Source organism: Triplophysa rosa, linkage group LG5, assembly GCF_024868665.1.
Source record: "Triplophysa rosa linkage group LG5, Trosa_1v2, whole genome shotgun sequence".
NCBI lineage: Eukaryota > Metazoa > Chordata > Actinopteri > Cypriniformes > Nemacheilidae > Triplophysa > Triplophysa rosa.
This window is the reverse complement of record NC_079894.1, coordinates 7052220-7079639: the sequence shown is the minus strand read 5'-3', so window position 1 is coordinate 7079639 and position 27420 is coordinate 7052220. Positions and strand designations below refer to the sequence as shown.

Sequence of the window (27420 nt, the reverse complement as noted above, 5' to 3'; positions counted from 1 at the left end):
GGTGTTTATACAGAATGTTATAGTTTGAGGATAACTCACCAGCCGAATCGCTCCGCTCTATAGCTTTGGAACTTTAATAGTACTTCCAATAATAAATTCATACTTTCTTAAAGAAATATAACTCATTTGACACATTAAATTCAATTTCTTCCAAATTCAAATGACAATTTCTATCAAAGATTTTTCCGTACAGTGTAAAGCAGTGAAATAAAGAAAGAGATGGGGCAGAGCAAGACTAAAGACCGAAATGGGTTTGAGAGCCAAGATCTTATTGTTCAGCTGCACAGCTATTGAGATCGCCTCCAAAGCTTTGCATTCCGCTGGTTTTGTGCCGTATGCGGCATGCGGAAAGCTAAAGACTATTCTTGGAGCGCTCTTTACTGTGGCAGAAGAATGCATACAGTTACTCATGTCTACACCTCTCCAACAGCATTCAGGCTTAAGAGCTGCAGTAGACTGAGTCCATTCAAAGCCCAGTCAATTACAGTCAGTTAAAGTCATGATAGCTTTTGTTTTTCTTAATGTGAGCTCTGTGTGGCTTCACTATGGGAGAAATCTAATGCATTTACTTAAAGACATTTGAAGTTTTCTATTCTCATTGCTTGAAACCAAGCCAAACAGGCTAAACAGCGAGCCGTGATATCTTTACTCACAAAATGAACTTCCTCTTGTTCAGATGTATGAAATAATAATTATTCCGCTTTATTACGGAGAAAAATGAGGGATTGTAACACGCAGATCAATATACTTAAGAAATGTTTTAGTTCTTTAACTCTTAACAGGGTTTTCCTTTATTAGATTTGACATTTATATGTCAATATTATATCATTATACAGTATGAAACTAATTAAATCACCACATCATAATAACTCTTTCACTGTTTTTAGTACTTTTATGCCTGGTTTAAGGCTTAAGGCTAAGATCAAGATGCTCACAAAGATAAGGTCAAGATGCTCACAAGTAATGTTTGGCATTTTAATAAAAGCGACCAAAATATCCTAATTTGACTAAGGCATAGTCCTGGCTTAAACTATCACTGTAAACCCGGATAAATTGCCTATACTCAAAAAATTAAGGCACCTCGTTGCCTCAAATTTTTTGAGTTTTAGAGGGTCTTGGTTTAAGCAAGAAGAACTTTTACATTTGATTAATGTCACATTAAAGTTCTTAGTAAGTGTGACTTAAATATTTCATTCATCATTCTCCTGAAATTAAGTAGACTTAAAAACTAACTTAAAAAATAATTACAAATATGTAAAAATAATGTTTCAGGAACTTAAAATATTTAATTTCATAAAATTAAGTTTACATTACTTAATCTGCTTGATTATTTTGAGCATTTGGGTTTACAGTGTCTTTGAAACCGGGCCTTAGACTTTTTTCGGATTAAAAAAGAAAAAAGCATTAATACTGAAGGACATGATATTGTCATCAAGTTAGGACAGCACAAATATAAACAGTAGTTGCCTGGTTAAAAGGGAAGGTCCGTGTCTATTCTTCATTCTCTTCATCTGCAATGACCAACTGGGAATCTGCAATGAAATATAAAAAATATGTTTCATGAAAATTCTACATTTCAGTAAAATATAATATATATACAGTATATATATAAAAATATATATAACAGTTAAATATACATCAAATATACATTCAGAAAAACAAGAAAAATATCAATGGTATGGTAACAGTGTTCATATACATGTATCATCCGACCACATGCTAGAATATAACTAGCAAATCAAAAATTACATTGATATTATATAGCGTCTATAAATTGTGATGCAGGAAGAGTGGTTTTTGCCATCCCAAGTCATTTTTTGTACCAATCAATTGAATGTGAGTACTGCCCATGGGAGGGGCAACATGACATTTCCCTGGCCGATTCTAAACAGGTCACGGACCCTCCATAGACACCAAGGCGGTGGGAGGGAGAACTTAACCACACCGTGTAACCGAATCAAACCAGTGGTTACCCCTTTTCAGCCCACTGGAATAGCCATAACAATACCATTCACAATGCAGCAGAGAAGACATGCTCCTTTGAGACTAACTGAGAGGCTTTTTATCAACCGAAGGGCTTTAAAAACAGAGGAGAAACAGACAGCTCACGTTTAACTCTAAAAGCGGTTTATTTTCAGTGTGTCTTTTTTTCTTTTTGCAGCAGGTTTAGCTATGATGTAAAATAAGTCTTGGTAATGGATGATGAAAGAATATATGGGTTTAAGTGTGGAGAAAAAAGTCAAGCTCAGGACTGCCCTAGAGGTGACCTAGGCCTTTCAGGTTGCTTGAACACATCAGAATTGCCATTGTTGAGGTTGATTAATTGAGTCTGATAAGTTACCATGAATAAAGATTGTTATAGAGTTTAATGTGGTGGGCCTGGGTTTGTAAATGCCTCTTTCAAATAGTTACGCAGCAAAGCATATGGCCCAGACGTATTCACGAAGAAAAAGAAGAAAAAGACAAAATTTATTATGGTTGTGTATCCAAGCAGTCTTGTCCCCCTTCTTTTGATCATCTGCCGAGTGACTTTGTAGCCTTCCCATATAAAAAAGGGGGAAACCCTATAAATCTCCTAGTAAAACTGACCGCTTAGCGGCAAAAGAGATGCTACAGTGTTTGCAACGTCCTTAAAATATTTATTGCTTGTATATTAAATATGAATTGTGTCATTTGTGACATTTTTTCTTTTTATCTTTTTACGCTTGAAATATTAGCCATTAAAATTAAGAAATCAGAAATTATACTATATATTATATATATGAGGTTGTGAAATGAAAATCACACAAGCGTCTCCTCACCCAGACAGACAGCCACAGCTCAGATGTCTAAACAAGAGCTTGTAAGAGTGGGTCTTCCATACAGACTTGAAATTATTCACACCACCTTAGATCGGTGACCCACTGAATAAACATAATCTGCTGTGTGACAACAATGTTTGCCGACTCTTTCCAAGTGTCAAGACCCTCAGTAGCCGGTGCCTTATCTCCAGTGTCTCAATTATTGGGTGTCAGTGGTGATGTATGGACCAGATTCCCATGGTTTAGACAGGGGCCGGCTAGCTGTTGTAGAGGTCACTGATCAGGCCCTCTGGACTGAGGACCAGTGACCCCCCTCCATGCAGACCCACTATAATCTACTGCATTAGTTGCCCTGTAGAAGTCTCTATCCGTAGCCCAGGCTGCAAGTGTGCGGCTTTTATCAAGGGCTTAAGCAAATATACAGAGAACAATGTGTCAGGGGTTAAAGGTGATCCAAAAATCTATGACTGCGCTGCATAGGTCATTAAATGAACCAAAATTGGTATTTATGGTGATAATTCTCACCAATTATTTGGTTTCTTACCAAATGAGCATGGTTTTGCATTCAATTATTAATTGCAAACATGATTGAACATAAGATTATATGAATGCAATAAATGCCTCGAGTTGTAGATCCAATGACGCACATCTATTGTCTATAAGTAGCAGTCTGTTGAAATCGGCAACAGTGTAATCCGTCCGATTGATTAGTTAGCTTCTGTGCATCAGATATTTGTGTCTGAGAGCTTCCATATTGACAGAGGGTATTAAGTCTTTCGGTTATCTGGCCATGTCACGCCTGCTAAGCTCATTAGCCTAGATCCCAATCATCAGAAAGTCAATAATAGGCAAAAGAAAGATTAAAAAGTAGCTGAAACGAGACTACTCTCTCCATCATTTCTCATTCCTATTCCTCATGTGTCAGTGCTAATATGATATTACCCCACAAGGCAGCCTTTCAGAGTGATGTTTGGGCAAATCAATATCTGCGAAGACTTTATAAACAAATTACCATTTCCTTGTGATATGCTTCTTAATTACAGGGAACGTGTTAATGTTATACTAAACTGCAAGCAAGTTAAAGGTGAAGATTTGCAACCTGTTGTGTGAGTTTGGGGCGGGGCTAATGTTTTTTTCTGAACATCATTATGTTTTGTTTTAGTTCTTGATTTTGTAAGTTATAAAATAGTTGTTATTTTTTCAGGTGGACATGGGAAGCATAATTCACTAACCTGAGGTGGTGAAAGCATGTTCTCATCTCTCAGTTTGCAGGCTGAGGTCCATTGTCCCAATCGTCCTGTTCTTTTTCTGCTGGCCTCCAGCACCTATACGTGGCTAAGTGCAGATGGGAATCTAAGCTTGTGAGTTTAAACATCACACGTAGAACAGAACAGTTTCATTTTTAAAAGATCCTTACCAATGGAGCTACACTAGTAGAGCCCAACCGGTTTAAATTACTGTCACTCTTTTGCAGTGGTGCACAAGGAGCATCCATCTGTAGGAAAAACACATCTGAGATTTCTCTAATGCTCTCACACACATTTACCTACAGTAGTTTACTAAACGAGGATATAACATAGATTAATCGTAAATGCTACTGACTAACCATAATCCACACCCTAACCTTTGACTTTGAAAAAAAATCTAAACATCTATAAATTTGTATTGCTTCATATAAAGCTAATATATAAAGCACTTTCCAAAAAAGAAAAACACTTGCATTTTTAAAACACATAAAGCTTCTTTGCTTTGCAAAGCAACAACATAAACCAACATTACTGCACATGCGCACTTTTGTGGCCCGAATTTAACTTCTGGTACACATCCGCAAAGAATCCCTGCATATTATTTCTGATAACAAGCAAAATAAAACAAGTCAATTACTTTTTGGCTATTGGCTAAACATAAATGCTGTTACAAGACCCATTCAACAATTAAAAAAAAAAAATTATATATATAATACAATTATTATCCAATAAAATATTAATATAAATAATATAAAATAGTTGTATTACTAGCCACTAGCCAGATCAATCAACAAACACAGGCCAGAAGTTAATTCGGGCCAGTCGTGTGCATCCTATGAAACCGTCTGCACAGCTGTAAAAATAATAGACGACTCTAAATTTATTCTCTGTTTTTCTGAATATACTATTTTAGGTAAAATTATCATTTTTATTTCCTTTCGTGTACAATAGACAATATTTCTCAAAAATATTTTTGGTAAAAAACGGGACAAACTGGTAAAAATAACAAAAAAGATCCCATGTTTGCAGATCTTGAATACTGCAAAGAAAACAAGTTCATATTCATGTTTAAATAACACAACACTGTTTTACATGTATTTTAGGATTAGTTCAAAAATGAATATTTGATTGAAAAAAGGCTGATTTTTTCTTTCACATTGCTGTTGGGTGATTTGATGTCATTGCTGAGGTTTGTTTCTGTTAAAATTCAACAGCCACTGAATTGATACAATACATGTAGAAATGCTGCTTAAAGTCAAAACTGAAGTGCTCTCTTAATGTTTTTAGTGGCTTTATATCTGGTTTTGTCAGATTTAGTTCACTTCTGGAGACACATTTGTTCCCAAACTGTAACTTAATAAAGATTTCAAACACGTAGAGTTACTTCTCATCTGTCTGTCATTTGTATTATTTGTGTAATAAATGACATCCGGCACAGGCAGGCCTCAACGAGGTGATTGGAGTTGGTTTGTCTGCCGGTTAAATGGGGTGTGGGGAGCAGAGCAAAACAAAAACAAAACCAGCCCAAACTTATACATATTCATCAGCCTTCACCAATTGAGGCCAGGGATGAGGGGCTTAATGGGCATGCACCTGTTAAAGTCTGTTAAGGGTTAACCTCTGCTGTATATGCGCTCTATGTGTGTGTGGGACAGGCCACAGGTGCAGATTTCATTAAGGGTTACATGATTAAAGCTTCTGCCCTCATTTACTGCGGCAAGATCAGGAGCTTTGATAAAGGAAAAAACATGTTTTGGTCTCACTCAATAGTGTAAATATCATGGGGGAGCATGTTTATTCAAAGTGACCATATACTAAAAGGATAAAATGCAGTGTTCTTAGGGAATCTACTGACCGCAAAGCTGACTGAGGGGTTGTGAAGTATAGCCTCCTGCCGCTGGAGCGACTGCCGTAAGAACATCTCGTCCTTGATGGCGTGAAAACTTAAAAAAGAAATGATCAGTGGAGAATAGCTCATATAGTCTATCGTAACAACTTACAATTTAGAGTTAAACCTTGCAATGTACTGTACCTCTGTCTTAAAATCTCAAACTTCTTTTCCCACACCTGATTGGAAGTGCACAACTGCTTATTGAGCCTGATAACATAAAGCGGTAAGAGATTGAAAAACAGAGAACATGTTTTGTACAATTTATCTGCGTTTGCATTTTACGCTTATTTATTTAGCAGACACTTTCATCCAAAGCCACAAACAAATGAGGGAGCATTTAACATTTTGCCTTAAATTCTGTCGTCATTTACTCACCCTCAAGTTGTTCCAAACGTGTATAAATTTCTTTGTTCTGATGAACACAGAGAAAGATATTTGGAAGAATGTTTGTAACCAAACAGTTCTTGGCCACCACTACCATAGTAGGAAAAATTGCAATGGTAGTCAAAAGTGCATAGAACTATTTGCTCCTACATTCTTCAAAATATCTTCTTTTAAGTTTAACGGAACAAAAACATTTATAAAACAAATTTTCCTACTATAGTAGTCAATGGAGGCCAAGAACTGTTTGGTTTCAAGCATTCTTCCAAATATCTGTCGGAACAAAGATATTGATGCAGATTTGAGAGTGAGTAAATGACAGAATTTTGGGAAACAACAGTATACAAAGCTATATGTTTACAAGCAGACATAGTATTTTAGTATTTGGTTAACAATGTCAAAGGAAAGGAAAGTTAATGGTGGTTATGGATTGGTTAAGTGTACACAGAAAAGGTCTGTCTTCAGTGCAGGTGGTGGTGTTTTCAGCAGATCGGGTGAAGGCTGGCAGCTCCTTCCACCAGAGAGGAACCAAGCGGGTGAATGTGTTTCAAAGTGATTTGGTGCCCCGTTGTGAGAGAAGACATTTATCTCTGTCAAACGTTTACAGTACCTTTCGATCTCCTTTTTCTGCACTTCCTCTGTCTTTCTTAGTTCTTTTAGTTTTTGAACCAGCTCTGTATTCCCAATAAGCTGTAAGAAAAACAATCAAGATTCAGATAAGCTTCAGTTAAGACATCTTCAGTTAAGAAGAGAATGGTTGTTCTACCTCCACGCTTGTGGGTTCTGCTGACTTCTCCTCCTTAAATTTCCTTTCAATCGCTGCTTTCTGACAATATGAAAATCACAACTGTCATATTCAAAAACCACAATAATGCAACAACTGTGTGTGTCAATAAAAGAAAATAAATTAAACTCATGTTTTTGCGTTTTTATTCCAGTCCCTGAAATCCCAAGAATTCAGTCACTGAACCTAGCAACATGTTCGGAGCATGTCCACCTTTTTCAAAAGGAGGAAATGTCTTTGGTCTGCTTCTCAATGGAGATTTAAATGGCCGGCCATATTCTGTGTGTCATTATATCAATCCGTTGCTCACAAAGGGTCATTTTAACACCAAATGTCCACTTTGTGTGGCATGTCCAATCAAGGCCTGACACAGCTTTGTGGAACGTCATGTTGGCTGATTGAGTGCGTACGTTCAGAGCAGTGTGAAGGTCAGGTCACCTCAGGTCAGCTCGGACATCCACTTTTCCACCCATGTTCCCCCAAAAGGCCTAACGGAACGTGGGAGTCCCTTTTAAAGTTTTTCTTAGTATGAGTGGGCGCCGAGTGTGTTGTTAGTCTAACCCAACATAAAAAGGGTGTCAGTCCAACCTTTCTTTCAGGGCCAAAGAAAAAAAAGAGAATGGGAGAAAAAAGTTTACTTGCCAGAGTGTTCAAAGACCCATTGTGCGTAAAAAGGAGTAGGTGTTGATTTGTGACACTAAGATATTGAGTTGTGTTGGTCAACATGAAGTTCTCTACATTGAGCGCGAACGCTAATGAAGGCAAGTAACACTTCCAATCCAGTCTGATGAATCCAGGATGAATGTCTACATTTTACCAGCAAATAATAAAAGCAAATGAAACTTTGATCTGACAAAAATATCAAAAATGCGCTCAAAACTTTCAGACAAAGGTCATGTCTATGCAAAGACTGTTTGTCAAGGTAGATAAACAAACCCGTTTGCACATGGTATCTAAGCTTGAGTTGCTGTCTATGCTGAGCCAGGCACGTGCCAGTTAAAATGGAAGCTTGGGCATTACAAAACAGGTAAGAGTTCAACACATTACCATAATAGCTAGCCACTACAGTGGCCAAGCTCATTGTAAGGGCACCCTTTATGAAGTGGACTTTAAACCGCGCCTATTGTCCACTTCTATTCAGCAAGACCCCCTCACCCACTCTATCCTGTCAGTGTGTTGTGTCAGCTGTATGCCACATTCCACGCTCTCCTAGGCTCTGAGCTGACTCAAACCGGACGCTGCCTCTATGGTCACTGTGTTGACAGAGTCATCGTCCCGATGGATGAGGCCTTGACAAGCCATGAATAAGTAAAAAGGAATAGATGGACTATTCCAAGCCTTAAAGAGACCAGTTCACCCAGAAAAAAATGAAAATTCTGCCATCATTTACTCACCCTCCTGTCATTTCAAACCTGTATGACTTGCTTTCTTCTGCAGAACACAAAAGAAGATATTTTGAAGAATGCTGGAAAGCAAACAATGGCAGTGCCCATTGAACTGCATTGGTTTTGTATCTGTACAATAGAAGTGAATGGGTACTGCCGTTGTTTGGTTACCAACATTCTAAATAAATAAATGACAGAATTTTCATTTTGGGGCTTTTTAATACAATTCACTGAACAAATAGTTTATTTTTTATTTTATCTAAAGGTAAGTTTAAACAGAAAAGGTCATATAAATAGTAAATTTCTATGAAATCTATGTATAAAAAAAGTAACACTTATGGTATGTGTTTCTATTGGTGTAATAAATATTTAGTTGATCGTTTGCTTTAAAGAAAGGCATATAAATGTGTTTTCGATGAGAAAAGAGCCCTGCACATCATATGGTATTTTTTAAAAGAAGTGATAGCCACAATCATGACACAGGGTTGTTAATGAATGCGCTTTAGTGTTGGACCGGGTTGTATTTTAACCCCAGGCTCATGGCTAAAATCGATACGACTTAGACGCTGCGTGTGCACCTTATCCTTCTTCTTTGCTTTAGGACTCTGATGTCTGGGGTGAAAAGGAGACCTTCCTTTGGCCAAGAGTTCAAGACCTTCAAACATCCCGAGACAGATAGCTCGCCACCAGGACATACAAAAAACACATCAGGTCTGTGCCGTATCTGAGGCTTGTTTTCTGTGTCTCACCTCCCTCATGTGTGAAGCCTCAACCTGTGCAAGTTCTTTCTCCATTTCCTCTTTAAACTGTTTCATCTGCGAAGGAAAATAAAAATATGATCTTTAAAAAAAAACAGGTGAGACTTATTTGTGAGCTCCACCTGTGTAAGTGCAGTTATCCCAAATGTTCTGGCTATTCCGAGTTAAATATTTAAGATCATTTTTAATAATTACACACCTTCCCTAGACCACCAGTATGAAAAGTGGAAGTACTCATCAGAAGTATTTATGACAGTAGTGTTCCTGGTAGTAATAGTGTTACTGGCAAGCATTCTTGTAATATACAGAGTAATTCTTAAATCTTTTATATCCCATGCCATAAATATAGGTAAATAAATCAATAAAATCCTTTATATACTTACAGAGTATAAGTACTTATATGAGCACAGTTCCTCTGTAAAGTATTTAAGTCACTGAAAAGTGATATATGCAAAAAATATAAATATATGATTTATTATTCTTTACGGCAACATTACACATTAGGATACAATTTATTAAAAATAATTATTGCGTTAGATAACATAATCAAGTAGTACATTTTTAGATAATTTATTAAACTGTGTTCATTTTAACATCAATAAAATATGTTATTGTTCTTTCATTTTACTTCATTGTGCAAGAACTAATTTTAAGTAATGCTACTGTAGATACATCATTCGATTTTAATAAATTGTATTAGAAAAATGTATGAAAAGTCGGCACACCTAAGCTCCAAAAATATCATTTTTTTATCGACTTACACAAAATGCGTAACGTTTCGAGCAAACAGGTTCATCAGACTTTTTGTGGAACTCTATTAAAAACAGATATTTTTGGAGCTTTGGTGTGCCGACTTTTCATATATTGTTCTGATATGATTTGTTTTGGTCAAGCACCCATTTCAAGTTGATGTGCGTACTTCTGTTGTATTTTGTTATTAAATTGTATTAGTAATTGTTGAAATGACCAAGATTCATAAATGCTGTAGTATGTATTGTTCATATCATGTTAAATAACGTAAATAAATCGAACTTTACACAAACTAAAAAAATCCTGGCTTGCTCAAATACGGACAATCTCAACTTATTCTAAATGATCCATATTTGCCTAACCATGGGTTTAAAACAACGCAGCATTTTAGCATGTATTATAAGGTGTTACCATTATTACTAATACCTGACCTAATAATTAAAAACAATTGGTATTAACCAATATATTCAGCATGTCATATAAACTAATATGAGTTGAATAAACCACTAATTTAGAAGGTACCACATAAGAAGGTTACTTTCTTATAACAATTCAACACAATATATCATGAAAAAATGTTGTGAAACGTCAAAAGCGGTGGGTCAGCGGTGCTGTTGACCGGTGTGGCCGTGTGGTTCAGGGGCTGTTCGTTTGGGTGTCTTTTCACAGAGACAAAGTTTACACCCAGCTGAGCTTCACACTCCACTCTGGCCTGAGCCTTCAGCCTCTCATTATAGGTCTCCCTGCGGCCCTCTGGCTATGGAAACAAATTTTCTGCTCCATTGATCAAAGTCACCAAAATAAAGTGAAGGAAAACCTCGTTTTTTCAAAATGTCATTTTTTTGCTTTACATTTTTATGCATAGCCACCATGCTAGACCTTAACATTGAGTTTGTCAGTCATCGCACAAAAGGCCTGCTAAACAAAGGGTGCAAGACTGAAAAGAGGCCAATCTAAGCTGCTACACTAAATATGGATAATCCTTTCTCCCGGTGGTCGAAACAACAATAAGGAGGTCTTTATTAGTGTTTTTAACCAGGGCGTCTGCATGAGGTATGTTTGGCCACCACCTGCTACGTCAGCCTCTTGATGGACCTATCAAGTTTTGTGTCCACTCAGTGCTACATGAAAAGCCGGATGAACATTATTGATCTGAAACCAATACACTTCTTTGTTAAATAGAAAACAAAACTGTGTAAATACATAAAAAACTATGTTTTATCTAATTTACTGGTTTTACTACTTTTTATTAAAGTCAAGCATATGATCTTTTATGACTGAATCACCCGGACTTCAATTAGGTTAAATATTACAATAAAATCCCAAATAAAAGATAATTAGATATATCTACAGTATGTAGCAACAACTGTACCTTATATGAGAATATCAAAAAAAATATTCAAATGACTGAATATTTCTTTTATTTTATTTATAAGGAAAACTTAAATTCGGTTTGTGTTATCGCTTTCACTGTCAGTTGTAAGCACTCAAATGTTTACATCTTTATTGACACAGCATGCCACGAACCTATATAACAAACAAATAAGTAAATAACTAAATGTCTGGGTACATAAAAACTCTTCGGGCAACAAGTGGCAACAGTAAACATCAGTATGTGTTTCCTTCTTTATCCTGCTGAAGAGCTGTGCTAATATGAGCGTTTGATTGCAGGCTAAATTATGGCAGCTTTGACAGGACCCTTGCTGCTTGTATCCCAGCAACCCTGCCAGGCCAGAGGGAGACTTTTAACCTTCTGGATTCTGTGTGGCCGAATTCAATGGCTGAGTACCATAGAGTCTTTCACACTCCTTTTACATTGTCCGCTGTGTTCATATTTTAATTTTAGCCATTGTTTGGCAAACTCGGTGCATATTGTCCCTCGCAATAAACCGCAGTAAAGCGTTTCTTGCTAGCCACTACTTTCAGTACATTTTGTTAGTAAAACCATCTGGTTTCAATAAATAATTCTGCATTTTCATCATTTTCAAATCAAATGAAATCATGTTTAGCCTTTCAAAGATAACAAAACGAGGCTAAAATTCAAGCTTGTGATTTATGAATACAAGGCAACAGTCCAAGTTAGCGCTTATTCAAAATGCAAAACAAAGCCCTCTGGCCACATGGTTTCTTACTGTAGTGCATAATATAAACTCTGGCATTGCCCCAATTTTAACACCACGCAGTGCTATTTCACACACACACTTCAGTTTTACTGCACAAAAGATAAAACCCTAAATAAACAATGCTATATCAATAGGTGTCAAAAACGCTGCGCCACGTCCATTCGCCAAATGTTTTATCAAAATCAACAAGCTACAGTGTCAGGCCTCAATGCTGGATATTCTCAGCTGTGCTTGATCACATATCATAAACTCATTTACAGTTCTCTCTCATGCACCAGTTGCTGCACAATATTAAATCTTGCTAACATGCTCCAATGGCATGCGTCTGTCTGCTCACAAAGCTAACAGATGAGTACAGCATACAAAATTATGAGGGAAAACACAAACCTAACATATGCTACCATATTTATTTTACATGGCACACAGTAACCATTTCTGGTAAAGAGAATGATTTCCTGGGGCAGTACAGATTAGAGAAATATTGGGAACACTTTACAATGTGATGTTATATACATGAGTTAGCATGAACTAACAATGAACAATACACGTTTATAAATCTTAAACTAATGCATTTTTAAAATCAAATGTTGTATCTGTTAACATTAGTTAATACACATCAAACTAACATGATCAAACGATGAACAACTGTGTTTGTATTAACTAGCATTGACACAAATAAAAAATATTTCAATGTTTTATATTAAAAACGACATTCAAAAAGATATATTTCTCATTGTTAGTTCATGTTAGTTAATAATTTAACTAATATGTAAATAAATATAACCTTATTGTTACTTAAAAATGTAAGAAAAGGACAAAGAACGGCCATGTTGCAGATCTTGTTGTAAAGACCAATATTTAGACTTTGATGATTCAAAGCTGGATCAAATATTCGTAGATCTAAATATGATTTTGTATGATCATTCAATTTGAATAAAAGTGAAAAAGTTCTCACCTTTTTCTGGCCATTCTCTCTCTCTAAGCTTAACTGCATTTTCACTTGCTCATGTTCACTTGTTAACTGAAATCAATGGAAATTAGGGTATCATAAAACACAAATCGAACATAACTTGTCATTCATATGTGTGTCCGAAAATCCTTGTGCATTGTGTACCTTCTGAACGGCCTTTTTGCTGTTTTCAGCCTCTAATTTTACCATTGCCAGTTCCACGGCTGTGGAGGGAACAAAGAGAGTTTAAAGAAAATCTCTTACAACTTTTCCCGTTCCGTAGTGAAGACTGTGTGAAGAGAAACAATTGCTGATGTTGGAAACACAACGACAAGACATCCACTCATCTTTGTTCGTCTCTGGTCAATGGACTGAAGGCCGGCTCTGGCCTGAATGACCTGCTCTGGCTCAGGGTCCTGACAAGCTTCTGACCTGGCTCATAGCTGTTGACATGTCCACTCACATGCGCTGACCAAACACAAACCACTAAGTTCAAGGGCCAAGTGTGTGTTAGTGCCCAAGTGCTTTTCTTTCTATTTAGATGGTCAAGACCTGGGCAGCTCTTAAATTTAGTCACAGCCAATGCAAAACGTTTTAGCAGGTGGTTCTTCACTTTGTGAATAGAGTAGTTAAAAAGGGTTTATGTTGTGTTATAATGGACGACGCGTTACTTAGTATTTAATCAGTGGCATATCAAAAATAGATGTGTACGCACGTAATCAAAAACCGATGGAAAATATTCAGGCTGTTACCTAAGTTACATAAGCAATGAATGAACATCAAACATATATGGGAGATAAAGGGCTGACCCTTGAGAATACACCTGTCTTGTGTTTGCTTTCTCCTCACAGACTCCCACAGAGTGCGAGATGATAGCTATGATCGAACAAGTGTCCTCAAACATTGCTCTCCAAATGCTAACCACCTCACACAAATGGGCCAGATAAGGTAAGCGGCCTATATATCACTCATTCGAAATGTTTATCTTTGGTCCCAAAAAAATCATTTGAACACTTGTGTGTGCGTGTGGTTTAAGAACCCAGCGTCTGTTCTTGGGATTCCAGGGTCTGTCGAATTTCTTCCAGTTCGACGTGCAGCGAGTGGATCTTGTCTTTTAGCTTTTCATTTTCTGACTTGAGTCTGTTTTTCACCGGGTCCGCCGCTCCCTCCGGGTCGATCTGAAAAATGACACAAGTCCTTTTTAACTTTCCCTTTACAGCGCGAAACAAAAGCCACGCTCAAGCTGCGTGGCAAATATGAGTGCCATTCAGGCACAAAGCAATCGTACAACTTTCTGCCTCCTACCATTTCCCCCTGCATAATAAAAAGTGAGAAACAAAAACCGCAAACACACTTCGAAGAGGGCCATCTTTTTTCCCTTCCTCCTTTCTTGTCTTTTCTTCTTGCCCGGAAGAAAGACGGCAGTACATTACATACAAAGACCATAATTCATGGGGACATTTTATTGACAGGAATAATACATATCATACTGTTTGTGTGCCCCTGTCATTCAGGTCAATTTATTCTGGAAGTCAAGGAAGGCAGCTGGGGCCTATCCACCCACAGTCTGGGCTCAGCTTTCTAACAAGCCCAGCATAGCCTGGCTGGGAGGTGCTGGGGTGTGGGGGGGCGATCGGAGGATGGCTGAGCGGCCCCAGGGGGTTCACAGAGAGCACGGTTTCCCGGGGGGGCTTGTTGCCTTTGTGCTGTCCCTCAGTAGCAGCGCTGCCAGTGTCACCAGGATCACATCACATGTCAGTACGCTGAAGTTCGCAGACTGGGAGCCGCATGGAGCCCATCAGGTTCCTGTGATATCCACGCAGTTGGCTCTCTACTTTGTGCCGCAGCAACCATTCATTCCCTAAACATTAACAGGGCTTTTGCATGCCTGTCACACTTAAGATTATGCAGGCGTTCAAAGGCTTTCAAAGCTTTTTCACTTTCTACGCTCCGTCTCTCTCTCTCTCTCTCTCTCTCTCTCTCTCTCTCTCTCTCTCTCTCTTTCATTCATAAGGAGAAAGTAAATCGCATACAAGAATCATAAAGAAGTTTTGATTGCTATACGTTTGTTTGATGTTTGATGACACGTAAGAATGTCTCAAAAGAGCCCCCACGACATGCATATCATAGTACGTTAAACAGAATAAAGAAATGTTTTAATGTTCTGATTTATGACGGCGCAGAGCCTTGCATATGGCTGGCAGTTGTTTACTATAGATTAATCCCAGAATAAAGAGACGTGTGATGAATGTGACTCTCAGAGTGTGACGGTCCAGTGATGATGATGATGATGTACAGTACATGTCACGGATCAGAGCATTAATCTCAAATTAATTTTATTAATCATAAAACTCAATCACTAATAAGAATGGGCATCAGAGCAGAGCAAACATCTGACATCCACACACTGTACGATTTAGAGTGATGCGGGGCGGTCACCTCCATAACCCAAATGTCGCTGCCCAAACATCACACACCCACCGTCCATCCATCCATCCTTCTCTCCCATTTAGCTAAAACCAGAAAAAGTCATCTGAATTTGTAAATCCTGCAATTCGGACAGAAATATAATCCAAGATGTTTTCTATTCTGCTCTTTCACCCCAAACTTAAACTCTGGCTCCACCATCTGCTGCAGAAACAGAACTACAGGTGATTAGCCATGCATCTCTCCTGTGGGCGTGAGAGCTCTCATTAGCACAATGAACAAAGCTGGAACTCCACCAGGCCGCACTCATTTGTTACACTTTGAGTGGCAGGTTTTGTATGGCCGTTCTTCCAGCCATCTGCCTACGCGAGGAGCCATTTGGTTGGACAGAGCCGCTACTCTATGGGTAAGAGATAAGTCAGGCGGAGTGAGAGGGGCAGCCAATTAAAAAGGCCAATAATAATAGACACCTCACTTATTGGCACCTTATAGCTCATTCATGTAGCATGTCACCCTATTCACAAGGGCATAAACGTAAGTAATTGATTTCACTTTGTGGAACGCAAGAACCAGGTTATTAGTGTATTGCCATTGGGCCGTGCCACTCCCAAGAGCACTTCAGGCCACAATAGAGCAAGCCACTAAATAATAATTACCGTTTTGCTGGTCAATAATAACACAAGCTGGATGACATTTAAGCAATCAAGAGGAAAGAATCATATTGACATCATTCATTACAAATGCACAGCAGTGCACAGACCGCAAACAAACAATAAAACCAAAGTACTAGTCATTTATATTTAAACAGATTGAAATGGATATGTCAAAATATAAGTCTTTTTATGATAAATAGCGATTTATAGTGATTTTGTACCTCATATTTCTTTAGCTGTTCAGTCATACATTCAATTTTCAGGTTCTTCTCCTCAAGCTCTTCTACAAGTTCCTTTACTCGTCCATCAGTAGAGTCAGAAAATAAATCTGTCTCTTCCAGATTTCTGTTACTTTTCTGCCACACCACAATGAGAGAATGTAAATGGTGTGATAATACACCGTAAAAAATTATCACAAAAAATATATATATATACGTATATATATATTTACTAGTGTACTAAGGTAAAAACTACAGTATAATATGTTGTGTGCGTATAATGTGCATGTGTGCATGTGCAAATATATATATAAGTTGATACATTTTCTACAATCATTCAGTGTTACCTTATAGCTGGATTTGACCACCTGCAGTGCATCAGATAGCTGCTGCTGATAGCTTCTCCGAAGAACAGATAATTTCTTTCAAAAAGACAGCAAACTAAAACGTTAATCATTATCAGAAAATAAACATGTTCGACTGAGGAGAACATGAGCAGCACTGTATACAAACCTCTTTGTGACAGTCTTCCAAACTCGTGATTTTTTCATTCATTCTTGTGTACAGGGCATCAGCCTCTTGCTGCAGTTTGGTCTCATACTGAACATGTATTATTTTCAGTTTCTTTTCAGTGTCTTCCCTCAGAACCTGCACTTCCTGAGTTGAATTAAATATTTTAAAACAAACACAAAACACAACAACGTTGTACTATAGTTCCTGTTACTGAAATGGAACTAGCAATGGGAACCAGGTTAACATACATCTTGACCTAATGCACTGTGTCATTTGAATAAAAGCATCTGCCTAGCTAAAATGAAAACAAGACCGTCCTGAATAGAAGAGTAAATAGGACCGCATGATATTGAAGAAAATGTGACATGCATTATGTGCTACAATAATGTTTTAGGTTTGTAAAATCAATTTAAATTATATTACAATATGTCAACTGAAAATAATATAACCAACATCCATGCTACACATTCTTTTTTGCAAAAGAAAGAATTGCTATAACTTCTGAAAGAAAACAACCACGTTTTACTGTTGCAGTAAATAAAAATAAGTCTGACAATGGCATTTTAACAACTTGTCAGACGTGTGCGTGTGCATGCACTTATGCACACATATCCCAACTAACATTTGCATGCCAGTATCTCTGCTGTCTGCACTGGCATAAAGTTTTGGCTGAACATATTTTTTTTAAGTATTAGATTAAGTAATTGCAAACTGTTGCAATTTGTATACATGCACATTTGGGATATGTTGATATATTGCGCACCCCTACTAATTTGGACTCGTGCATTTAGGAGAGTATTTATTTAACTGCTAGCCTGCTAATAAATATGTTTAAGCTAAAAGAGTCATGAGCGCTCCTTGTGAAGGCACTGTTCTACAGCATAAAGACACCATATGCCTGCTCAGCGGGTCACCAGGACTCCAACTGTGAAGCCACTCAGAGCTAAAGTCAGAAGAATCTTGCACTAATAAGATGAAAAGACAGCAGCATGAATGAATTCACTGGGCAAATCTAGTGGAATGCACCGACAAAGTATAAGCTTTATGTGCAGAACTATACAAATCCGCATCATTAATAGCTGCACATTGATTGATTGAAAGCTGACAGACTGCTTCCTGTTTTGTGGTCAAATCAAGTGCAATGATCGGACTCAAAAACCTACTCACATTTACGCATTTGCTATAGATGCTTAAATCCAAAGTGACTTTTGCAGTGCATTTAAGCGATACATTTCATCAGTGTGAGAGATCCCAGGGATCAAACCTATACCCTCTGCATTGCTAATGCAGTGCTCCACCAATTGAGGATTATGCATAATGAATTGCGGATTATCACTTTTTGTCAGAATTACAGCAGGTTACACACACCTTCATTAGCTCTGCAGTGTTAGCAGCAAGAAGCTTTACATTTGGCAGGTCTGACTCTTCAGTTTGGACACTGGCATCTTGTCCAAAAAACCCTGACCTCAATTGGTTTGATACAGTAAACCTTGAAAACGGGGAAAATGGTGAGGTGAAAGTTCAGTTCCCAAATTAAACAATCGTGTTAGAATGAATTCGTTAGGATTATAGTGTGATCGTAATGTTTAATGTAAGGTGGTTTGAGCGTCACATCAACGTTATATCTTGTTGCACTAATGTCATGAATTGTTTACAGTTACATATTACGACTGAACTCAACTGACTTTTACCGCAGCAAGAAACATGTCTTACCGATTTATTTCGTCAATCTCTTTTAAAATAAAAGCATCTTCAGCTTCATCTGTAATGCTGTTTATTCTCTTTTTAATATCGTCCATTCTTCCAAAGGAGCTACAGGACAGCGAAAAAACGCTACAGCGCACCGGCAGCTTGAAGGGATTGCCATAGCAACGGAAACTTAACAGGAAGTGAACGAGTCTGTAACCGGAGCTGGAGTATGCGTTTGACACGTGCCCAAATTAAAAACGTTTAAAACATAATAACTACACAACTAATATGCGTAAATAGGTATGTGTTTTTATTTGTAAACCATTTTAATGTTTAAAATTCATAATCCTATTTCTTACAATAAAAGTACTCTTGCACACATCCGGGATTTTCAACTTGTCACGTGTGTTAATGTTGTCGATGTATAAAATTATTTTATTTTTTTTATTACTTTTTATTTATTTAAATGTATTTGTTTGCTGTTTCTAATGTTTAGTTAATTGCTTTATGGTTATTATCCCACTGTACTGTTTAAATGTGTTATATATTGTGTTAAATGTGTAGATGAAATTTAAGCATTTGATACCAGACAAGATATTGACAAATGGAATAACAAGTGAAACTCTAAAGCCTATTACCCTTTATTAGACCTACACAGCTATCTTAATTCACCATAGAAACAGATGATGGAGTTCTGTTTTCAGTAAGCATTTTTGGACAATGGAGTTCAAATCACAGACGTAAAACAGTCAATGGGTTTCAAATAAACTGGGTTTACCTCCTTAATACAGTTTAGGGGGCTGTTTTGCACTTTGATTTCACTAATCACAAAGCCTACTCTTCATTTACATACAAGGAAAAGTATATTCAAATAGATTAGTCTGTCTAGTTGACATAATCTGTTCGCGTCTGTTTAAACACAATAATCCCTAATACTGAAATATACTCCCCAACATGGTTCAGCGGCCCTACACTCACCCAGAGAAGCAGTCACAACAGCAGACTCTAGGTATGTCCCCTCCCCCTCACAGACAGCCTTGCTTCTACTGTAAGAGTCTGCCCTGGGGGCAAGGCAATATGGCCCTTTAATTAATCAGTTTAGCTCTTTTCAGTAGAGGACAGTCTAATCGTGGTGTTTTTGGTTTTGTTTTCACAACATGCCGATTTCTGACCATTTTATGTGCTGTCTAAATGGGTTTGTTTTTTGTGGTTCCATCAGCGTGGAGTAGTTTTGAAATTCAGAGGTCTTAACGAGAAATAACTTATGCATGGATGAGCATCAGTCAGGCGTGAAAAACAGTCTTGGATATGCTTGTGTTACATGCACTTCTTAATAAAGAAACCTTGTTTTTAGTTTATTGTTTTGTTCTTCACTTTAGTTCACAGTTCACCTGCATTATAATGCTTGTACTGCGTATACAACTTTTCAAATTATTTATAATAAACATGCTGTTCTCTGTTACAACAACAAAACATGCAAACTATGATATTTGCAAATGTAATAGGTAATATATAGAACAACCAATAATTTGTACAAATGTTTACAAATTTGCACATATGACGAATTGACAAATATACAATATTCAAGTCTGTTTTTTATTTAAAGCATTTCTTTTATTTTTTACTTTAAATCTTCAAATTTAAAGCATTTAATTTTTGAATTATTCACCCTTTTATTATTACACCATCCAGTAGTTGCACCTGTTAGCAGCTATTGTAAACTTATCTTTATCACACAGCGTCACAATCATCAGGCAGGCGTAACTGTACAGAAAATGAAGGGTATATTTTTGGAGTCAAGTCAAGCAACAAATTCCATAAGACACAGCCCACCAGCTGACAATGGAAATCAGCCTTAATTCATTTAGTCTGATTCAGCACTTCGCAGAAGCCTTGGGGCCCCAGTGCTGGCCTGGATAGAACTTCACAGTGAAGGGGGTGCATGTCATCACATTGTGGACTTCGTTCATAGAGATTCATATGAAGGAATCACACTAATCTAATAGAATCGTTGAGTAATATGGTGCTCTTGGATAGAAAAACAAGATCATTATGTTTAGTGTTCTGACACTTCTTTATGCAGATTACCAAAATGCTTCACATATGTATTTGTACATTGCACATTTATAAATGTCAGCATGACACCCTCAGAACATAAATAAATAGATAAACTACAGGCTCTTAGTAGGCTATGCACCCAGGGGTTCGGTTTCATGGGGATTCCTAATACAGTACTTGCCCCAACAGTGACACTGCAAATTCAAATTTTAAAAACATTTTGAGCTCATTATCAACGGGCTGATCAGACGTCTGGTAAACTCTGCCCAAAAGCTACTATTACAATACGCCTTTTGCTGCCCTCTACTGGTTACCAAACGTCTCAACCTGCAAACATTTAGTCAGACTTTACATTGCAGGTGTAATTTAAATGAACGTTTTACAAAACGTTTGATTTTTATAAAATGCTTCTATATAAAATCTATTTTTTTTTCACTATGTATATATGATGTATATATAAATTATGCTGTATTTATATGCTGTATAATTTCCATTTTTACTTTACAGTCGCCTAATCCTCATATTTACCAAAGTGTGAAAATGGGTCAGCAGATATAATTATTTATTATTTATTAAATATTTTCCTTTATTCGCAACATTATTCAAAATATTCCATTTGCATTTTTATTCCATATTTTGATAAGTTCACAATCACAATTGTTTTAAAATGTAAAAGAAATAATACAAAAATGAGTAAGTAATCCAAAGCAAAGTGGAAAAGAGACACAGACATCAGATGAAGCCCATGGGATTGGTTAGGAAAAACAAGACATTGCAGCCCCCAGAGAACACATCATTGGGAGGGGAAACACACTATTACAAACAAATGGCCTCTGGTGACATAAGCTAAAGCTTTCCTTCTGAATAATCAGAGAAATTAATTAGAGTTGGCAGCAGATGACAGAGGCTTAAATGGCATATGGCAGTTTGATTATGGGTGCGTTTTGCTTATCCTGGAGAAAGTGAGAACATCCAGTGTCCACAGAAATAAATTGAATAACAAATAAGTCTAACAGGGTTTTATTTGATGTTCTTGATAGTCAGTGTATAAAACGTGTAGAAGTTTGGCGATGTCTTGTAGTTTTCTATAGAGGGCAGTAGCTGACCAGGCGTGTCATGACTCATGACTTACAGTAAATGAAGAGTATTCATTCATATGACCTCTAACTGCCTCATTTAAAATGCTGTTTAAATTAGAGAGCACATAAAAAATGCATTTCACTATTAATAATGAACAAAATAAAATTCTGATTGAAATACATAAGGTTATTGTGTAACTGAGTTATTCTTGCCCTAAGATAGTCACTCTGTAACTTAATAAAATGCTTGTGTTGTAATTTAAGAAAATATTTCTGTAAAACAGTACTATGCTCTGAAGTATGCTCTGGTTAAGCTCATGAACATAAACGTTTAATTTACTAATTTACCATTTTGTGAAATGCTGGCATTTGTATACATTTAGTGTAGGCTATGTTATTTTATCAAACCAACCAATAAAACAACAGAATGTGAAATCCATTGTTAATGCTTTTTCACCACATGATGTCACTTCCTGGATGATGATGTCATAAAGAAAAAGGGAATGAGTTAAAGGGAAATTACAAAACATACAGAGGGTGTTTTGTTTTGTTTGTTTTTCGGGGGGGGGGAATGTCTAAATCAAAAAGGCTATGAAATTAACTTTTTAATTATTAATCATAATAGTTGTTTCTGTTGTTGTAACTTGCATAAAGTCACATCAGTTCTTGTCACTGGCTAAATTGCTTGACTATCCAACCCAGGCTCAAGGCAGTTAGTGGCATAGGCACGAAATGTGGAATCTATTGATTAGTGTTCATGGACACGAATTTCACCCTTTTTTCGTGTCACTCAGCACGACTTTTAATATGCCTATACACAGACCGCGTGTATATGTACTGTATATTTATATATTTATAACCTGATATCAAAAGAAGTTGGTAACACATTACAATAAGGTGCTATTAGTTAAAATTAGTAAATGCATTAGCTAACATCAGCTAACAATGGACAATTTAGTTTTTCAGCATTTATTAATCCTTGTTAATGTTAGTTCCTGTCAATACAGTTATTCATGTTAGTTCATGGCGCATAAACTAATGTTAACAGTGACAACGTTTCATTTTAATAATGTATAGTAAATGCTGAAATTAACATGAATTAATAATAATAAATGCTGTAGAAGTATCGTTCATTGTTAATTCATGTTAGCTATTGCATTAACTAATTGTTAACAAATAGCACCTTATTGTTAGGTGTAATCAAGAAGTTGTACATATTTTAGGTGGTGGCTAACCAACACCTTACCTTACCTCACCCCAAACCCTAAAATCACAGCCGCAAAGGCTAATTTAGATAAAAACGAAAGTTTCACGAGGTGGCAAAGCGCTGATAAATGGCTACTCTAACCCCGCCCCTAAACCTAACGTCACAGGGGTAAAGTCAAATCATTACAAAACATTTCAAAAAGATCTTGGAAACAGGAATTCACACGAATATTGATATACAAATTTATACATGAGATACCGCGTATTAAAATACGTTAGACTGAAAGTCATGCTGCAGGGTGAAACGAGAAAATGTCGTTCATGACAATGTCACGATTCCCTTGAGACTGTGTCGGACTATCAGGTAATTTTCTGACTCTTAAGTCTTAAAATCTATCAAGTGCCACGAGAAATAAATTAGTTAAATATGTTTATTCTCATCGTTTAGGTGATGCAACATCGTTATGTTCTAGCTGGAAGGTCCAAGTTCTGATGTCTCTCATCATCCTGCTGGGATTTTATAATCCTGTTAATGCTCTTACATCAAACTGTGCCAAGAACCTGCCCAATGATCTGAGATCTGCTAAAGCTAATGGCTTTTAAGTACAAAAGCGGTCTTTTGTTCTCTGCAGTGACTGATTATGAAAACAATGTGCCAAGAGGCACATCATTTAAATGCTGCTCATCGATAGATCCAAAGTGTTTGTGGACAATTTTAAGAGACAGAAGTGAAATGTTGTAAATGAACAACTTTGACCACTCTGTGTAAGGCTGATAAATAATTTTGCTATTTTGTTCTAATTTAAGTTAAATAATGCCCACAATATGCAGTAAAAAAGTTTTTAACCAGCAATTTTTGCTCAAGTTTGCTCACTAACCTTTTTTAAAGTGCATGTCTTCAAAAAGTTATTTAAGAGTGTTCGAGATTCAACCATAGTTGTAATGGTTGCCATGTCCCTGTAAAGATGTCCTTTATCATTTTGCCCCAACAGAATTGTGTGAGTCATCTTTGTTGGGCTCAAATGAGCTTTGTGTGTCTCCGGATAATATCTTTCATCATATAAATCAAACAACTTTACTTCAGAATGCATAGTGTCACAGTACTCTGAACAGTTTATTTGTGCATCAGTCTTCAGGTTAATGATGATTCACTCAGTAATTTCTGGTGATTAAAATGTTAATAGAAATGTTCTTTTTTCTCTTTAACCCCACAGTCTGGCCTTGCTGCAGTTGTCTGTAAACACAGGTCTGTGGGAGAGAACATCAGACGCATGGATATTAATGCAGACTTAGGAGTAGACATCAAAGACATATGAAAGTGGGGGAGACTGGCCTGGACTTGGTATTAAGGTCCAGTTAATTTAAAATGGACTTCCATGGCTTTCTTTAGCACACAAGGATCAAGTCACTAACAGACCACCTACAAACCAGCTCCTATACAGTCACCTCTCTGCATCGTCTCTGAGATTTCTAGCATCTTCAGTTATTGGTGAGCTATACTTCTATGTGACTTTTATTTTCTTCAATAGTAAAATGTAGCTGGTCAAGTGATTTTCCATTCAATTATTATAATTTTTGCATAATGTTATGACCCGCTAACTACCTAAGATGGTTTGCTTCAGAATTAATATTGCATTACAAGTGCCGTAAACCTTGGATGGATGATTCTTAAAATTATCCTGAAATTAGAAATTTGTTCAACTCAAATTAGTTCTAGGCTCTTTTCTTGTTATTTTTTTTGTAAATTACAAAAAATTGAAGACATGCAATAGTTCCTAATGTATACCTAAAGAGACACAGGTACATTACTAAACCAATAATGTACACTCCTTCACTTACTTAGGGAAGCCAGAGTGGCCTATTTTTGACCGTGACACACAGCTACACCATTTCATCCCCAGAAGATAATGAGGTGTCTGTTTCATCCTGTCTGTGGGTAAGAAGGTGACATTTATATTATCGTGGCTAATGGAGAAGAAACACAGGGAAGACTACAGTGTTGAGCTCCTCTTGCCACTGTGTCCAATCTCTTCCACAGAGCTGGGTAGGGTTGCACCAGCCGTTCGTAATTTTTTTCTTAAATGTGAACGTAAAGTTCACACTAGAGTAGTTCGTAAGCTGTCCGTAAAGTAATGCGTAGTCGCATAATATGACTTTTACCTTCAACAGTCCAATAGCAGCCTTTAAATTCGTGAGAAAAAGTTGTGTTAAAATGTTGTGAATTTCAAAACGTTCTTGATTTAAACTTATTTTTCACCACAAAAATAAGTTTTTATTAAATAAAATAGAATACTGCCTAATCATGACTAACATAATAATGTATTTTATTAAATATTTCAAATAAAACAAGATTAATAAACAAATGCTGATTAAAAACAATACAGACCAATAAAATCATAATAAATTACATGTAAAATGGGTGATTTCATTTTACTGCCAACCGCCAAAGAAATAAAAAAGATGACTTTAGAATTTTAAAGTTTTACATAATTAATATTGCATATAGGAATTTATAGTCTGTTTAATATTTGACCTGTGTTTCTCTCTCGTTTATCTTAAATGTGTGCTTTCACTGTGTGCGTGCGTGCGTGCGTGCGTGCGTGCGTGTGTCTGTGCATCCGTGTGTGTGTGTTAGTACGTGTGCATATGGTGTGTGTGGAGTGTTTTGTATATGGGTATGTCTGTCTTCTGTGTTTTCACCTTTTTCTTGTTTTTACAGGTATAACTTTAATTGTTTTGCTTATGGTCAATATGTCTCATGTACAGCTGCTTTGTATCAATGAAAATTGTAAAAAGCGCTATATAAATAAAGTTGAGTTGAGATTTTATTTTGATGTGCACAACACAGGCAGATACACACACGGAGGCGCGCTAGGACTGGTTCTTGTTAGAGCCGCTAATAATGTAATGTTTGTAATCACATATTGTTCTCTATTTTAAAAGGTAAATGTCAGCATGATCATGTGTGTAAATCATTGAAGAATGTCGAGTGAAACAAGAGCTTTTTCAGTCAGTTCAGTGAGTCTGCTATTTTATTCAGTTACTCCTGACGGGAGGCTTCTGTAAATATTTAGTAGTATACGCTAGTATAGTATAGTTTAGTAGTATAGTATACGCAGCTTTGGGGAAAGTTACTTTTCAAAGTAACTAGTTACAATATTGAGTTACTCTATAAAAAGTAACTAAATACGTTACTTTTGGGTACTTTTGTGGAAAGTAACTGAAAGTAGTTTTGCGTTACTTTTTCTCACCTAACTGATGCTCATGCTTTTCCAGACTTTGCTGTTCTTTAGTGTTTAACACTGTAATGCATTTAACAATCCTATATAGCCTATATAACACACCTTTATTTTCTTTAAAAAACACATTTCAAATATTTCCTGACCAGTAGTCCTCCACCTTATCAGAGCTCTGCCTACTGTTGACACTGCTAACTTCGGTGTCACTCTCCATATTTATTGTGTTTTGACAGCACGGCTAGTTGCACAAGATGGCACCGGTGAGCTTTTGGGACGGCAGAGTTTCTGGTCATATAACACTGTGTGGGAAAAGGAGGATTTTTGGCCGGCAGATATGCGTGTTTTTTTTTTTTATTTAAAATGTAATATATAAGTGATATGACAGATCCTCTTTGCATTGCTGAGCACTTCGTTGAGCCAAAACAACTCGATAGTGTTATACGAAATTATGATTAATCTAACATATAATATATTACTCATATTATGTAATATTATTTTGAAGGGAAAATGACATTTAACATATTATGTTGTACTGTATATATGCTGGTATTTGGTGAGGAGACTAACAGATGACAGTTGTTTCCTCTCTTTCTCCCGTGCTCCGCCCACTTCCTAACCCTTCTTCTAACTGTGACCATGCCCATTTAAATCTGCAGATCTGAAAGTTATCCATTGAGCATAACCGGCATTTACAGGCATTTTGTCCATGGTGGCGAGTGCGGCCACACTATAGCTCTGCATCTGAGCTCTCGCCTCCCATCGCTGTGTCAAGGGTTGCCAGATTTGCGTAACAAGAATGAAAGCCGGAACACTGCAGCACTGCATACATGGCAACACTGCCTATGTCTGACTAGCGACTGTTTCTGCGCAAGCATGAGCGCTACTTTTAATTCAGAATTTCACTTCTGCAGTTTAAAAAAATGTTCATATAAATCAATGATTAGACTGAAAAGTAACTCGAGTTACTTGAAAAACAAAGTAACTCAAGTATTAATATGTAAATTTATAAAGTAACTGCGTTACATTACTCGTTACTTAAAAAGTACTCTGATTACGTAACGCGTTACCCCAAACACTGTTTATACGTAATGTTACACTTCAACTAAGTTGAATGGTGCAACTGAAAAATATTTAGTGGTGCGTAAATTGTAACTTAGTGCCCATTTAAGTCAAAACTAGGCTAAACTGTAACGTACGCACAGCTGGTGCAACTGGCCCCTGCTGGACTATAGCTGGACTAGCTATCTGTCTTTGAGCCTTGTAGAAAAA

At 36.8% G+C, this 27420-nt stretch overlaps 1 protein-coding gene and 1 long non-coding RNA gene across 2 annotated transcripts; one reads left to right on the top strand and one right to left on the bottom strand.

Annotated features, from left to right (window-relative positions):
• Nucleotides 1-541: 541 nt before the first annotated feature.
• Nucleotides 542-18740, bottom strand: lg5h10orf67 (linkage group 5 C10orf67 homolog). The gene is made up of 16 exons (XM_057335130.1): nt 18594-18740; nt 18249-18369; nt 16881-17024; nt 16715-16789; nt 16371-16505; nt 14109-14247; nt 13235-13293; nt 13076-13141; nt 9239-9304; nt 7087-7146; nt 6931-7010; nt 6081-6146; nt 5904-5991; nt 4219-4296; nt 4034-4136; nt 542-1532 (listed from the first exon to the last, which is right to left on the bottom strand). Exons 1-15 carry the CDS (start codon nt 18677-18679, stop codon nt 4056-4058), a joined length of 1344 nt encoding a protein of 447 aa, XP_057191113.1. The 5' UTR covers nt 18680-18740; the 3' UTR covers nt 542-1532; nt 4034-4055.
• LOC130555081 (uncharacterized) lies at nt 2746-4695 on the top strand. The gene is made up of 3 exons (XR_008963060.1): nt 2746-3907; nt 4006-4162; nt 4276-4695. It is a non-coding gene; the product is annotated as an uncharacterized LOC130555081 (long non-coding RNA).
• Nucleotides 18741-27420: the final 8680 nt, after the last annotated feature.